General features: G+C 46.7%; 1 protein-coding gene across 2 annotated transcripts in view; it reads right to left on the bottom strand.

Annotated features, from left to right (window-relative positions):
- Window positions 1-470: 470 nt before the first annotated feature.
- Window positions 471-15,266, bottom strand: part of Rad51b (RAD51 paralog B) — a 541,809-nt gene continuing 527,013 nt past the window's right edge. The window contains exons 11-13 of one of the 2 annotated variants that reach the window (XM_076550950.1): window positions 11,539-11,617; window positions 6,263-6,384; window positions 471-909 (exon numbers count right to left, since the gene is read on the bottom strand). In XM_076550950.1, coding sequence (XP_076407065.1) covers window positions 6,308-6,384; window positions 11,539-11,617 — 156 coding nt within the window. In that variant the 3' untranslated portion in view covers window positions 471-909; window positions 6,263-6,307. The remainder of the gene's footprint in view (window positions 910-6,262; window positions 6,385-11,538; window positions 11,618-15,266) is intronic. The other variant, XM_042260850.2, reaches the window with a different exon arrangement.

Here is a 15,266-nt window from a genome sequence, read left to right as displayed (position 1 = left end):
AACACTTCACTGAACCAGTTCAATCTGATACTTTGCCTCAGAGCCTCAGGGCGGTGGGACCTGGTGGGCCAGGCATCCAAGGCAAAGAAGGGAATTATCCCATGGGTCACCAGTTGATTTATTTGCTAATTGAGTGGTCCAGCTTTGGGCTTCAACTCCAAAGAAATCACTTCATCCTTTATCAAGTACCGCGAGAATCTCGCTCTTTGTTCTGCACGGCTCCCCACTATCCCAGTGGAACGTGAATGTATGCTTACAATAGTTATAACGACCTTCCAGACAATACTAATACCATGCCTGCTCCGCTTCGAAGTTAGGTTCGAGCCTGTCAGGGAGTTCTGAGGGCCTCGGCCTCCCTCTGACACAAGAGCAGACCCCCACATCCATGCCCGCCTCCAGCTTCCCCCATGGTTTCACCGTTTTCTTTGTGAGTCAGTTACTCTTTGGAGACCCCAATTCTTTCACACCTATTCTTTTTCTTTGCCGGACAATACTTTATTCGGAAATGTTCCCTTCTGTAATTACAAATCTTGTTAGTCCTCCTCCTCCTCTCCCCAGGGGGATTGTGGGGCTTAATTAATTAATGTGGCTAAACCGCTTTGAGGTGCATGGCTGAAAGGTGCTATGTAAGTGTAAATTCTTATTCTGGCCGCTGACATCCCATGGTGGCAAAGCCCCCAGCCCTCCACATCAGAGACTGGACAAAGGCTTCCTCGTCGTCTTCACCTTTCCTTCCGGGTCTGAAATCACAGTTACCATCTAAGCAGCAATCAACCAATTAATCCTCATTATGTTGGCTTCCGGTTCCTTTTGCCAAGCAGCCCCCCGTCTTGGGCTTGTTTCATTTCACAAATCACACCCCCATCAGCTCCAGACAAAGGTCACAGTATCCCTATGGCCTCTCTTGGCCTGAAAGGAAAAAGAGACAGAGAAAGAAAAGGAACGTTAAAAAGAAAATGCTGTCATGAAATGTACTAGCTTCCCATTAGTAATCTAAATAAAGCTTTTTTTCTGCAGCAGCATTTCCCTCCCACAGAGCCAACCATGGCCTGCCCCTGAGACACCCAGAAATGGCCCAGTCAGGGTTAAGGCCCAGGAACTCTGGCTTGATTGCCAGGAGCCACATACAAAAGGGGAAGTCTATCTGTCCTGGGAAAGGATCACCCAAAGACACAGGAGCCCCCTTTTGGGTTTCTGTTATCCCCAAGACTCCCCTGAGAAAGCCAGCTGCCATCTGTAGCCTCAGGAAACCCTCACAAAGGCCGGGAGCCATGATTCAGATGTTTTATGCTACACCTAGCACACCACAACCCTTAACAAATGCCCAGGACTTCCACTATGAGGATGGCCATTGAAAGCAGCCCTGTGGGGGAGACTTGGCCTCTCATAGGGACGCTGCTGACCAAAACACTCCTTACAAGGTTGTGCCTCAGGCCCTTTGTTAGAGTGGATGGGGACAAGCCTCGGGGGGTCATGTCTTCATCTGCCTTCATTTATCCTCTCTATTGAAGGGCTCCTTCAGGACATTGGTCAGTCTCTGTGGGAAATGATTTGAAGAGCAACAAAAGAATTTGGGCCCTTTGGGGGGCCTTCAGAATTCAGTAAACATCTGGACATGGAAGGCCAGGTTCTCAAGCAGTCTAGCTGGGGAAATGTCAAAAGAGAGAAAGAGCGATGTGTGTAATGCAAGCACTTAGTTTTGTGGTGACATTTGTTGTCCAGAGGCGCAGGCGCCCCAGTAGGTAGATGGAAGATTTTTCAAAAGCTCCTCTGCGTGTCAGGTTTTGTGAGAACGGTTCATTCTTCGTTGGTTCTCATGGCATATGTGGGGGAATGGAGGTTTTGCGTGGTTGGGGAGCAGCGTGTGATGGACGACAGTCCCATTCAGCATGGCTTACAAAAAAAACTAAGGTTGCCTAAGCCGGTGGTGGCTCAGCATGTCTGTCACTCCTGAGGTCTGTAAAGCACTTACTGGTCAAGGTAACTTACTGGATTCTCAGGATGAACACAGTTTAATTGACTAAAACCAAAAACCACAAAGAAAACAAAACAAACAAAAACAGAAAGAAAGAAAAGAAAAGAGGAAGAGAACGATGCGAAGTGATTTGCATTTCATCCCATGGGTGAGATTCACGACCTGAACTCTTGACTCTCAACGTTCCCTTTATTGTTGAGTCAATCCATTTAGAACACATTAGTCAGCATGATTCAACGTTTGTCACTAATCAGCCTTAGTGATAGAACTAATCAGCATTCCCCAGGGTCCCCAGATCTATCCTCAAACAGCAAAAGAAATTGGCTGCTGTCAAGAGACAATGGGATGCGGTTTTTGTCAGTATTAACTAGCTGAATCCAGTTCAAGTCCCCCATGTTCTCAGGCGCCTTGCCTAGCCATCCTGAGCTGGAATGAATCTCTCTCTTTACCCCTTTCAATTTCTGTAACAGGTGTCAGTTTGTTTTTGATTAAACTTATCTAACTACATCTTCTTTTGAGCTAAAAGGGACCCCTTCCTGCTTTATGTCCTCTGAATCCAGAGCACCTAGCTTTGTAAACAATAGATGTTCAACTAGTATGTTCTAACCATCAGGGAGCTTAAATCATATTTTAGAAAGAACACCAAGTCCTTTTGGAAGTGATTTTCAAAGAAAATGGACAACCTGGATTGATTTAACATCTTTTGGTACGGGCATTTTAACAAATGCAAATTATTAACTCTGCCAATGGCTTCCAGGTTCTATAGGACGAGCCAGCCTAACTATAGGCCAGGTATTGGAATAAAAGTTATTTTTTTCTGTTTATTTATTTATTTATTTATTTATTTTTCTGCAGCTGAGGACCGAACCCAGGGCCTTGTGCTTGCTAGGCAAGCGCTCTACCACTGAGCTAAATCCCCAACCCCTGTTTTTGGTTTTTTCAAGACAGGGTTTCTCTATGTAGTTTTAGTGCCTGTCCTGGATCTTACTCTGTAGACCAGGCTGGCCTCGGACTCACAGAGATCTGCCCGGCTCTGCCTCCTGAGTGCTGGGATTAAAGGTGTGTGCCACCACCGCCCGTGAAGGTTTTTCTTTCTAACCTTATTTCAACTGATATTTTGTTCAATGTTTACAGAAAACAAAAATGTAGGCAGGAAAAAAATAAATTTGAGAAAAAAAATGTGCTTAGTCTGTGACTTTGGACCCAAGTCCATACCTAACCCACATACTAGTAGAACCCATACTGAAGTTCCTGCTTAAAAGAGGTCCTGTTCTGGACTGGGGTGGGGTTGGGACAGGAGTTTTGAGTGTTGACCCATGGTAGAATAACTAACTGCTGTTGTGTACCTTATTCTCCTGGTACAGTCTCTGGAACCAAAGAGAAAGAGACTGAGAACTTTTAATACATTCAATATTTATGCCGCATTTCAAGGCTGTAACAGCCCTAGGGTCTGTACTATTGCACCCAGAATCTCTGTAGCTGGCCTCTGAAGGGGACGTGTTGTTAAAATACCTTTCTGTAATGGTAATAGAGCCCTTCGTTTACTTGGGTATATGATCACTCAGATTGGTAACATTTTCAACTTTTCTTGTCATGTATTTCACTTATAACTTGTCATCATCCTACAAGCAGAAATAAAGTGTGCAGCTTCTGGGTAATGGTCCTTAAAAAAAGGGGAACACTTTCTCTGTCACCATGATTCTCCATCAAACACAAATCCCGCTGCCTGGACGGAGGACATGATGCTGAGCCATTCTGGGCTAAGACCACAATGGGATATGTGAGGTGTGAAGGGGAGGTAAGCTCTGAGTGCATTCCTCCACAGTGCTGTGTGGGAAAGCAGAAGGTCTCAGCACCATGCCACACTGTTTATCTAGGAGCTATACCCAGCTAAGTTACAACCTAATTACCCTAAGGAAATTTCTCAAGGGATCATTGTATCAGTATGACAGATGCATCTTTTAGTTTAAAATATCAAGATTCAAGATTCGGGACTGGCTCACAGTATGTCAACAGAGGCCCAGCAATTCTGAGAAATAAGTGGTTCTAGGGCATTCCATGGCAGGGGAGGGGGCCCAGAGGCATGAATTTCTTAAACCTCAGACCCAGGCTGGATGCTTTGAATGGGCTCCAAACCCACCCTGGGGGCAGTGAATACAACTCTGCTTCCTTACCTGAAGAGGAAAGTGGTGGGTGAGACCACAGGCTCCTTACAGGAAATGTGTGCACAGCTAACTTTAGGGACAGGAAGGACTTCTCATCAGTAACCGCCTAAGTGGATGCCAGAAGCGCACACTCGCTGTGTAGCTCTCGCTAGAGGACACGAAAGCTTACAATCGAAAGGCAAGGTTGACAGAGGCACACCAAGTGTCTGGGAGAATCAGCAAGACCCACACAGTTGTATTCAACTGCACAGAAATGGGCTCACTTTCTCCAGAGGGAGAGGAAACTGGGAAATCTCTCTGGAGAGGAAGTTGACGTGAAAGAGTAAAGATGAGGCACACAGCCTCTGGAGGCCATTGCACTTCTCATGAATTCCTAGAGAAGCCTCATACCTGCCTATCATGAGGTCTGTAAAGAGATCCTTTGCTCTAAATAATCAAAATAAAAAAAAAAGAAGAAGGGTGGGGTGGGGCGGGGAGAATGAAGGAACGGATCAGTGGTCGGTGGTTAAGAGTGCTTACTGCTTTTGCAGAGGACCCAGGTTCAGTTCCTAGCACCTATCTGGTCACTCACAACCAGTTCCAAGGGATCTGCCACTCTTCTGGCCACCTCAGGCACAGACATGCATGCACGCAGGACACAGATACACAGGCACATAGAATGAAAATAAGTAAACCTTTACAAAAAGGTCCACAAATAGGAGTTGGATGGCGTCAGTGGATAGTTCCCTGAAGTGAAAGAACATGAGTTATATGTGTCAGTGTAGACATATCACAGAAACAAGATAAATAACAAAGGAAAAGTGGTGAAATGTGTATGAGAGAGCACTTAGGAAACTTCTAGAATGTGCCCCGGAAGAATTCATTCCATGCGGATTCACACCTAGACAGAAAAGCGGTCAAGAATGGCAGGGAAGGAGGCATGACATGGTGAGGGACGTGACCCTGTGAACGGTGGGGATGTGTAGAGGAGCTGGCTTGGGGCTAGCTTTAGAGACTCGAGCTTTGCCAAGTCTCAGTCCCATAATTGAAAAAAAAAAACAACGAAACCAGTGGGAATTTAAAACAACAACAACAACAACAACAACAACAAAAAACCAATCTAGGTACTACATATGTGTAAAATTCATGTTGTATGACTTCTCTATTGTTCCGTATTGAAAACGGTTTCCGACTGAGGTCAGTAATGGAGTGCTTGCCTACAGTGAGCAGGGCACTGGGCTCTGCAGTGGCAGAGAGCGAGCTCCTTGAAGCTGACGGTCAGAGGAGAATAAGTGGACAAGCTGAGGGTGGGTGGTGGGAACGACATGGAAGGGGACGCAAAGCGAATGTCAGAAGAGCACAGAGCAGACGGGACACGGTCACCAGGAGTGGGGAGGGTGGGGGGTGGACAGGGACACAGTGACAGGCCATCTCCGCCTCCCTCTCTAGAACCTCTGGGAGGGGAATTAGTGTTGTCTGCTCCACTCAATCCCAGGGCTCTTGGCCCAGTGTCTCACATGAAGGCTGGGCTGTGCCAGGTATGTGGGATGGATTTACCATGCAGACACTTCTGTACTGGGATGGAAATAAAGTGAGAATTTTCAGTGTCATTTTGAGTCCAGGAGGCAAAAGAGAGAGAGAGAGAGAGAGAGAGAGAGAGAGAGAGAGAGAGAGAGAGAGAGAGAGAGAGAGAGAGTGTGAGTCAGGTGGACTACGGATTCTAACTGCAGGGTAATGAGTCCACATGACAGTATCTGGGGGGAAAGAATTCTTCAGTATGATCTCCCAAAGGGCTCAGGACTAAGAAAATGGGGTTTGGAGACTGTAACCCAAGTGTGTGACAAACACACAGAGCAGATTAATGTCTTTCTCCAGGAGCTCCCCAAGGTGCTCAAACAAGGCATTCTTCGATGCTAAAAGCAAGAAAGCAGGGTCACAGCTGTCCAGCTCCCCAAGAAAACAGCGTCATCGTCTCTGGTTCCATCTGAGTCTGTGAAGTAAATGGCTGAAGCTAGTTTTGTATCTAGCACCTTCTCAGGACTTGTGTTGGGGTAGCTCAGTCTCCTCTCAGGCTCCCTACCCCATCTCAGCTCCTTCAAACCTAAACTAGTACAGGACAGCCCAGAGCCTAGAGCCAACATACCATGCTAGACGCTGGTGTTGTAAAAACAATGGAAGACACACAGTCTTACTGGCCAATGAAGCTGTCTTCTGTCCTGCTTAAAACAACTTGGTTTTCTGTTTTCCCAACCACTTCTTGGATTCCTGAGGAAAGGAGAACGCAAGGCCAAGCACGAACAGCGTGCCTCGCCATCCAATCTCTGAGCCAGCTTCTTCCTTGGAAGCTCCTTCACCCAGTCATAGGCCCCCGCAAAACAGGGCTGGCTCCAGGAGGGCCAGATGGCTTCTCCCATCCCGTACCCCCACCCCCAGCATCAGCAACACCCTCGGCTGTTCTTGGTGCACATCTGGAGCTCACTGAGATGTGAGGCATGAGCAGAGAGACAGGTCAAGTGGGAGTTTCCTGCAACTTCTCCCTTTCCTTCTGCGGCCAGGTGCTCTGGGTGGGGGGCACCCCCATTAAACCCCACCCCCAAAGTCGGCTGCTTTTCCCTGGCCCTCAGTCCTGGCACCTCTCAGCTTCACTCAGCCCTTTGCAAACTTTTCCACTTGGTGGGTACCAAGGCTTCCATGGAGGGGGAAAAGGAAAATTAGATTCGCAGTCCCTTTCCATTTCCAACATTCTCATTCCGGTTGCACAAAGGGCTGGAGTCTCCCTCTAACTCCACCTGACCCCCCTCCTAGAAGCCAGGCCGCTTGGAAGCTGGTGGCCAGGAGCTTGGCTCCCTCTTCTTTGGGGCCTAAGCATTTCCAGGGTCTAGGGCCTAGCAAGGAGGCAGAATCCCAGGCAAACGCTGGGCAGACAAAGAAGATGCAAACAGGATGATGGTATTACCATGTTAATGGCTTCAGTCCAGCAGCCTCCTGAAGATGCCTGGGGAGGGTGGTTTTCTTTCTTTTACTTTTTCTTTTCTGTTCTTTTTTTTTTTTTTTTTTTTTTAAGGAGAATAGTTCCGCTTTCTATTTTACTGCAACAATAGCATGGACTGGCTCCTTCAAGTGTTTCAAAAAGCAGCTTGAGAACTCTCTCCCCAGCCCCTGGGTCTTTCCAGCCAGCCCTTTCATTGTCTGTCCCATCGCAGGGAACAAAGAGGAGGGACCAGTGTCAGGCCCGGGTGCTGCTGCCCTCGGCCTCCTAATCCTCAGGACCAGTGAGGGGAAAGGCCCGTGGAGCCTGCTCAATCACATTCTGCCCTCACCTTTCATCCCCTCCCTCTGCTGTGCGCTCAGAGGGCTGCAGGTATTAGGAGTCTTGGGGTTTGCAGAGGATGAAAGGCACCGAGGGGCCATTCCCACGGTCACTAACGGCCCCGCCCCCAGGGCAGCCCCCGAGGAGCTAACTGCACTTTCCCACCACTCCAGCCCGGCTCTCTCCCAGAGACTGACACCGAGCTACAACGGCACCAGCTTCTCTTGGGAGCCCAGGACCTGCCCCAGCCTCCTGCCTAATCTTCCCGCCACCCTTCTCTGTGCCCTGCAGCTCCTACCAGGAGCTTCGTGCCCACTTTGGCTGTCAGAGCAGGCCCCTCCCACCAGCAAAGCTCTGTGGCCGGCACTGCTGGTATCTCTCCAGGTTTATGGCACACCCAGCAAGGCCTCTCTGCTTTAAACCTGCGGACGAGGCAGATCTTTCGGCACGCTCATCTGCTAAGAATGGGGGAAGCAAGCTAGTGTGTTTCAGCCTGTGGTGATCTCAAGGGAACAACCGTACTGAGGGAGGAGAGAGGTAAAGGCGGGGAAGCATGTGGCCTCCCAGGAGAAGCAGGGAAATGAAGTCTGGAGGCCTGCAGAGACCGCCCAGGCTGCTGCTGCAGTCCGCGCCACGGGCCACATGATCTACATACACAAGCTGACCATGTACATATATGCACACACAACATCACATGGAAGGAGCCAATGTGTGTGATACAACCTGGTATTTTCCCGTTCCCCTTCCTCCCCTCCCTCCTCAGTGCTGGTTATACGGCATCACAGCTCGCTACACAGGTTACTGTACAGGTCTTAAAGCTGGGGCCCTGGAGACTTTTCTCAAAATCCCAGCAGAGCTGGAACTGAAAACCAAGTGTTCTTTCTAATAACTGAGGCTCTTGACTTTCTGGGGAGAACAGCTCCCATCGTCATGCCCCCCCCACTCCCCCCCAGAAGACCCAGGAGCACATGGCAGGAGAGCCGGGCCTGTGAGGTTGTGTTCAGGCCCATTGCTGACAGGGGAAGCAGGGTCCCCTAGAGAGAGAAGTGCTTCTGGGGGGAGAAAACCCTCTAGGATGGCAGCCTAGAAATCAGCCTGGGAGGTTTGGAGTCCCCCCCCCCCCCCCCCCCCGGCATGTTTTTAATTGGTTGGGGACTTAGCATCATGACATTTTCTTGAGTTTTTCTCTTTCCTGGACACATGGCTCCGGGTCCATCCCCTTCAGTAACACACTTTCTTTTCTGGTTTCTAGCTTCCTCTGTAGTGCTTTCCTATTACATTATTATTATTGTTGTTGTTGCTGCTGTTGCTGTTGTTGTTGTGTGTGCATGCACGCGCCCGCGCACATCCTTGACATAGTATGCACGTGGAGGTCAGGGAACAATTTCTGAGACGTGTTCTCTTCTTCCATCTTGCTTTTCCCCTTTCTTTTTAGATTCTGTTTTACGCGTGTGAGTGTTTTGCCTGCATGTATGTATGTGCACCACCTGTGTGCCTGGTACCCACAGAGATCGGGTGAGGCAGGGGATCCCCTGCAGCCGCCAGTGAATGCTGGGAATCACACTTGGGTGCTCCGCCAGAGCAGCAGTCACAGTCACCTTGCAGAGCCATCCTCCCAGATTCTCTCCATCTGGTGTTTGAGCGGCTGGCTCTCTCTTGTTAGGTCTGCCATGCTATGTATGCCAGGCTAGCCCAGCTCAGGGGTGGGGGATCTCCCGCCTCTGCCTCTCATCTCTTCATAGGATTGCTGTGATTACGGGTGTGTGCCAGTGCATCTGGGTTGTGTTGTTGTGTGTTTGTTTTTAATGTGGGCTCACTCAGGTTGTAGGGTTTCTGAGATCCTCACTGTTGGTTTTTGACCTCCGCCCACCAAGTGTATGCTCGGTTTCTACTCTTCTCTACACAATTCCCTCTTCTCTGTCTGAATCATGATCTTAGGAGTGGACATGAGGGAGGTAAAGCAGGGGATCTTGTCCCTGCAAACACTCTCAGTGTTATCCACTTTAGACAAGCTTAGAGATGTTTCACAGCAAGGCCTTCAGTCCAAGCTAGCTGGGCAGAACAGATTCTTTTCTTCCTGAATTTAGCTTGCAGCCTCCCTTAGACTTTCTGAAATCTTCATCTTAACTTTCTGTTTACTAGACCACTAATCTTCTAAGACAGCCTCTAAAAATGGAGCGCTCAAAATCCACACCGTTCACTAGGTAAATACAAACCCGGCTTTCTGATCGCTTATTAGTTATACACCCTTAGAGAGGATCTAACAAAGGGGCCTGCTGTTTGCTTTGCTTAATCTGGTCTTAAAATCTCTGCTTCTTTGTCAGAAAACAATATTTGCAATTGTAAAAAAAATATTTACCAAGGAACTTGGATAGCATAAGTCAAAGGGTAAGAGCCAAAGGTCAGTGGTTCTTACCCCAACTTTCTGTGGACCTGAGAGTCTCCCGCTGGGGAGCCCAGCTGCACGGAACAAACGCTGCCTGAGAGTCCATTAAGAAGCAGACATTCTAGAGGGGGATGGGAAGGGGGGCTGCAGCGTAGTCCCCATCCCGAAGCAGGAACTCCCCATCCTGCCCCTGCTGGGTCTCTGCAATGAAGCGATCTCCTCGGGGACACCGAAGCCACAGCCCTGTTTTACAAACCTGGGGGAAAACCCGAGTTCATAAAACCCTGCAGGGCAGACATTCCCCCATGCAAAGCAATAAAGGTTCTCTGGCTGGGGCAGATGCTCACCTGCGCATCCCTGTGGGTGGGGTCTCTGGCCTGACAGTAGAGACAATTGTGTATCCTGAACACTCCTTAATCCATGGAGCAATTTTAGACATGCGACTCCAGAGGCTGAACCGTCTAAGTTTTAAATTTACCCTTGCATGTTAACTATTTTCTGGAAAGACCTGGCAATGTCCAGAGCCTCTCCTCACCAGGGTGCCCAGAAGCTAGGATTGAACCTCCACTCAAGTGAGCTCCAGTTCGTGGCCTGATGGGAGTTCTGCTTTGAGCAAGAACCCAGCTCCTTTAAAGGCAAGGACCACGATGTCACAAAGTCCAAACTAGAAGAAGCATCTTGGGGACTTCAGCACAGGGAAGTGGGGTTCCAGGAACCCCCCACACAGCCCTGCAGGTTGTGGGCTAAGAGGGAGATCTTGGCCAGGCAGGCACCGACAACTCGTTCACGGTTCACACCATAGGATCTGCTGTGGAGATGGTGGGGGCAAGTTCTCACCAACAACCAGACATTCGCCTAAGGTAAATACCGGCTGTAAAGGTGGCGGCCATCTGCTTACTTACAAGATCATTACAGGGCCGGGGAGACAGCTCAGAGGTCAAGTGCTTGCTGGGAAAATGTGATGACTGCAGTTCAGAACCCCAGGCCCCATGTGAAAAGCTGGTGGTTGTGGCAGTCCACCAACAACTCCAGCACAGGAGGCAGGGACAGAAGATGCCCTGAAGCAAGCTGGCTGGCCCTACTAGCCAGAAGGGAGAACTCCATGTTCAGCAAGGGACCTGGCCTCAGACATAAGGCAGACAGTAATTGAGGAAGATGCCTGTCAACTTCAGGTTTCAATATGCACCGGCACCTGACCACATACATGAAAACACACACATACATAACATATATATATATATATATATATATATATATATATATACAAATATATGTATATACACTTGCATATTTATGTATATATGTATATATAATCTATGGTCATAGTGCTTCATATTGGTCTACAGAATCTCAACGGATTAAGCCCTAATTTTTTGTTATTGTTATCCCATTTGGAGGGTTTTTGTTTGTTTTTCTTTTTGTTTTGTTTGTTATAATGCAACAACATAAGTGAGCATTCATCCACTAAACAAGAGTCCCAGCCCTTCCATTCTGTTACTAAATCCTGTTGTTCTTCCTTCTTCCTGTCAAATTCTTGTTACAACTTGCCAAATCTCTTGATCTTATCAGGGTTAAAAAAAGAAACCACTGGCTAATTCGCCTTGGCCTTTGAATTGTCCTGAGCTGGCATCTAAAAGAATCCAAGCAGTGCTGGCCACTGGTTAGGGCAGCACTGAGAAGAACATGCTCACAGTGCCCATTTAGCAGAAGGATGGAATCTTACCTTGAAGAACCAGGCCTTCCCCTCTGATGGTGTAGACGAAGGAGGTGAAGGGAGCCAGAGGGGATTTGGCAATGAGAATCTGCACAGAAAGCATATTTTCCAGAGTTAGACAAACGTTTAGTGGGGGCCTCTACTCACTCCTTTCTCCTTGGCTAGCATATGACTACGTCATCGGATTTCTTATGATAAATAGTTTAGAGAACTGGGCACGACGGTGCACACCTTTAATCCTATCTCTCAGGAGGCTGAGATAGGCAGAGCTCTATGTGTTCGAGGCCAACCTGGTCTACATAGTTAAGTTCTGGGACTGTCAGGGCTATGAGGAGAGATTTTTGTCTCAAAAAAGCAATAATAACAACAAAGATTTGTTTTAGAACCAAATGTTTGAATGAATCTTAATCATCTCAGAGTGGTCAACTAGGAAAGACATTTATCCCAACCACTATGCCATTAAGCCAGTGGTTCTCAACCTGTGGGTAGCGACCCCTTTGGGGATCGAACGACCCTTTCACAGGGGTCACGTAAGACCATCGAACAGCACAAGTATTTACATTATGTGTCATAACAGCAGCAAAAGTACAGTGATGAAGTAGCAATGAAAATAATTCTGTGGTTGGGGGTCCCCACAACATGAAGAAACTGTGTTAAAGGGTCCCAGCATTAGGAAGGCTGAGAGCCACGGCACTAAATACTATATTCTTAAACAAATTCTTCCAGAAATAAGATTATTGTTTGTGACATGGTCAAATAGTTACTATCATGGCAAACATTCAAAATAACTTGCTAAGGCAAAGCCAAGGTAAGCTGTTGATTGGCCCTGGCCTGGATTCCTTACCGAGTGTGCTTCTACTTTATCTCGTGACTCTATTTTCTCCCACTGAAAGCCTTCTCAGGCTCTTTCTGTTGGATTTTGACTGTGGGTTTGGCTACATGGTGTGTTTTGGCTTATGCCAGTTCCCAGTCTAGGCCTCAAGTATTTCCATCTGTTCTCTTCTCCTCCTGCCATAGGCAGAGGAAAACAGGTTCAAGCTAGTCAGCTATCCCAGGAGAGTCAGAGATGCCTGGGACAGAGCTAGTCACCCAGGCCACAGCAGGGGACCCACATGTGCGAGAGCTAAATATTGCTGCATGCCTCTGAATGTTTGGTGGTGTCGTTATGAAGCATTATTGCACACGAGTTGACCTGTACTCCTGCAGAAATGAAATTCCAGAAGTATTTGGAACAATGACATTCTCCTAAGACAATTGTCTCTTATAAAGAAGATGATTATTTGGTAAAAATTATTTTTATAAAATCATTTTGCAGAATATGCATGCATGCCTATATACACATATATATGTATGTATCTGGGAGGATATATATATATAAATATAAAGTGCTACATGCATATACACACGCATATATGTATATATATTTCAAGTGCTTATCAATGGGTACATGAACTAGTTATGTGAAACACAAAAAAATCAACATGTATTTATTTGGAATAAAATAACAATTTCAGAATGGCAAGAGGGCTCACTGGGTAAGGCAGTTACTGTCAAGCCTGTAACAGTCTGAGTTTGATCCTCAAGACCCAGATGGTGAAAATGAAAGAATCAACTTTTAAAAGAACTACAAAGAATCAAATCTTCATCTGACCTTCGCATGTATGCCCCAGCATGTACATGCAAACACACACACACACACACACACACACACACACACACACACACACACACCCCTAAATGTAAAAAATAAAGTTTCATTAAAAAGTCTAGAAAATAATTGGTAGATTATTTTATTATAATATTTCTGCTCAACAGAGATATGTGTCCTGTTTTATAAGTAAAAATAACTTCATTAAAAATTGTGGCAATTTGTCACAGAATCACTTTGGTGGTCAAGGAAGAAAAGAAAAGGAATAAATGATTCCAAACCATAAAAAAGCTTACACGTATCTCTCAATCTATCTCAATTCAACATCTACCAACAGTCAATTATATACAAAGATTACAAGTTTTGGTGACAGGGTTTGAACCTCATCCTTCAGTTAGGCACCTGGGCAGAACCTACTGGTTTCTCTTATTAGTAATTCCCATTTTTCTCTCTAGTAAGTAACTTCCAAGTTCCTACATTTCTTTGCCTTTTTTTGCAACTAAATGTGGCCATGTGCACAAGCTTTGATCGACAGAATGTAAGCAGAAGTGACAGGTAAGACTTTGGATTGTGTTTTCGTAAGAAATCAAACGCCTTTCGCTTCTCCCTTCCTGCTTCCCAAGGGCAGGAACACGTCCCAACCACGGGGACACTGGGGGTGATGGTGCCGTGTGTGAGGAGAAACTAGACATCTGAGAGAGTATCCGTGCCTCCCACCCAGGCCCCTGGCTTCTCAGGACGGAACCCCTTGTCTTCACCTCTGTATTGCAGATGTTATTTGCACTCCAGTCTGGACCAGTGTTGTGATTCTAGACGGCCGGAGTGTTTTGAATCTTAGTTTTTCTTATATAAATAAAGATTAAAAAAAAAACCTCTCTAAAAAGATTATGGTAAGAATTAAATAAGAAAAATGCTTGTCACTGTATCCAGCACAGAGTAAGCATAAAATGAGTAAGAGGAACTCAGCCCACCACACATGCTTCCCAAGTGCCCTCTCACCACCGAGAAACAACACACTTCGCTTTCACTAGAAGGGAGTCTCTAACTGGATCTTGATCATTTTTGTAGCTGCTCTAAAGTTATTTGACACACTTGCTCATCGTTCTTAGAACCAATGACGTCAAAAGCATCTCATCTGAAAGTTAAGGTGGTTCATTAGCTTGGGGATGGTTCACGGGAAGTGTAAGAACGTTCCTTCAGTGGGGAGTGGCGTGACTTAAGAGAGGAGAATGTGCTTCAGACTCCAATGTAATCACTTGCAGGTCCTGTGGATTCTGACTTGGTAGATTTGAAAGGGGACTGAGAAGTCTGGATGGATCGTCACAGGCTCCCACTAATCATGCAGGAGTGGTCTCACTGAAGAGTCTAAACTGGGAGAGTATGAGGTGAGAGGCTTGCAGCCAGTTAGGAGGCCACTGGGGTAAGTTTGGGATGAGAATGAGGTGGACCTATACTAAATTAAAGAAAATAAACAACACCGTAAACTAAGATCTTTATGGCCTATGTGTAGCAACCAGATGCAAAGCCCACAGGATAAGATCAAATAGCAAGAAATACTATCATATTTTGCACGTTATATTATCATTTTTATGGACTACAGAAGTTGAGAAGTAGAAAATAATGGTCTAATACTCAATGAAGCATTGCCTTTGAATCTAAACTTTCTGACCCTTGACACCATGCCTGTCACCTTAGGAACAAGGTCCCCAGCCTGAGCTGAGGGTACAGTGTGTCTAGAAGGACTTTCTCACAGGCAGTCACAGGGTTTGGACAGGCCACTGGTTAAAACGCTGTCTTGGAGCAGAATTTCAGATGAGACATCACGAAGATAATCTGAGTGCAGTTAGCAAGAGGCATTGAGATAACACAGGTCTGATGGAGCCCATTTCCTTTTGGGGAGGGGGAGAAAGGAACTTTTGGACTGATCGATGAGAGGGCTATCTCCAACATGAAATTATCTAATTGTAGCAAACAAAACAAAAACATGATCAAGTTTCTTGATACCCCACTGGATAAAGTGAGGACGAGTTAGGCTGGATGCTGACAGCATTAAGTGTGTTTGTAAGTGGTCCCATGATCCTTAGCAACC

The sequence above is a fragment of the Peromyscus maniculatus genome, chromosome 14, assembly GCF_049852395.1.
Source record: "Peromyscus maniculatus bairdii isolate BWxNUB_F1_BW_parent chromosome 14, HU_Pman_BW_mat_3.1, whole genome shotgun sequence".
In the NCBI taxonomy this organism is placed as follows: Eukaryota; Metazoa; Chordata; class Mammalia; order Rodentia; family Cricetidae; genus Peromyscus; species Peromyscus maniculatus.
Note: the sequence above shows the minus strand (reverse complement) of the source record. Positions and strands in the feature narration are given on the sequence as shown.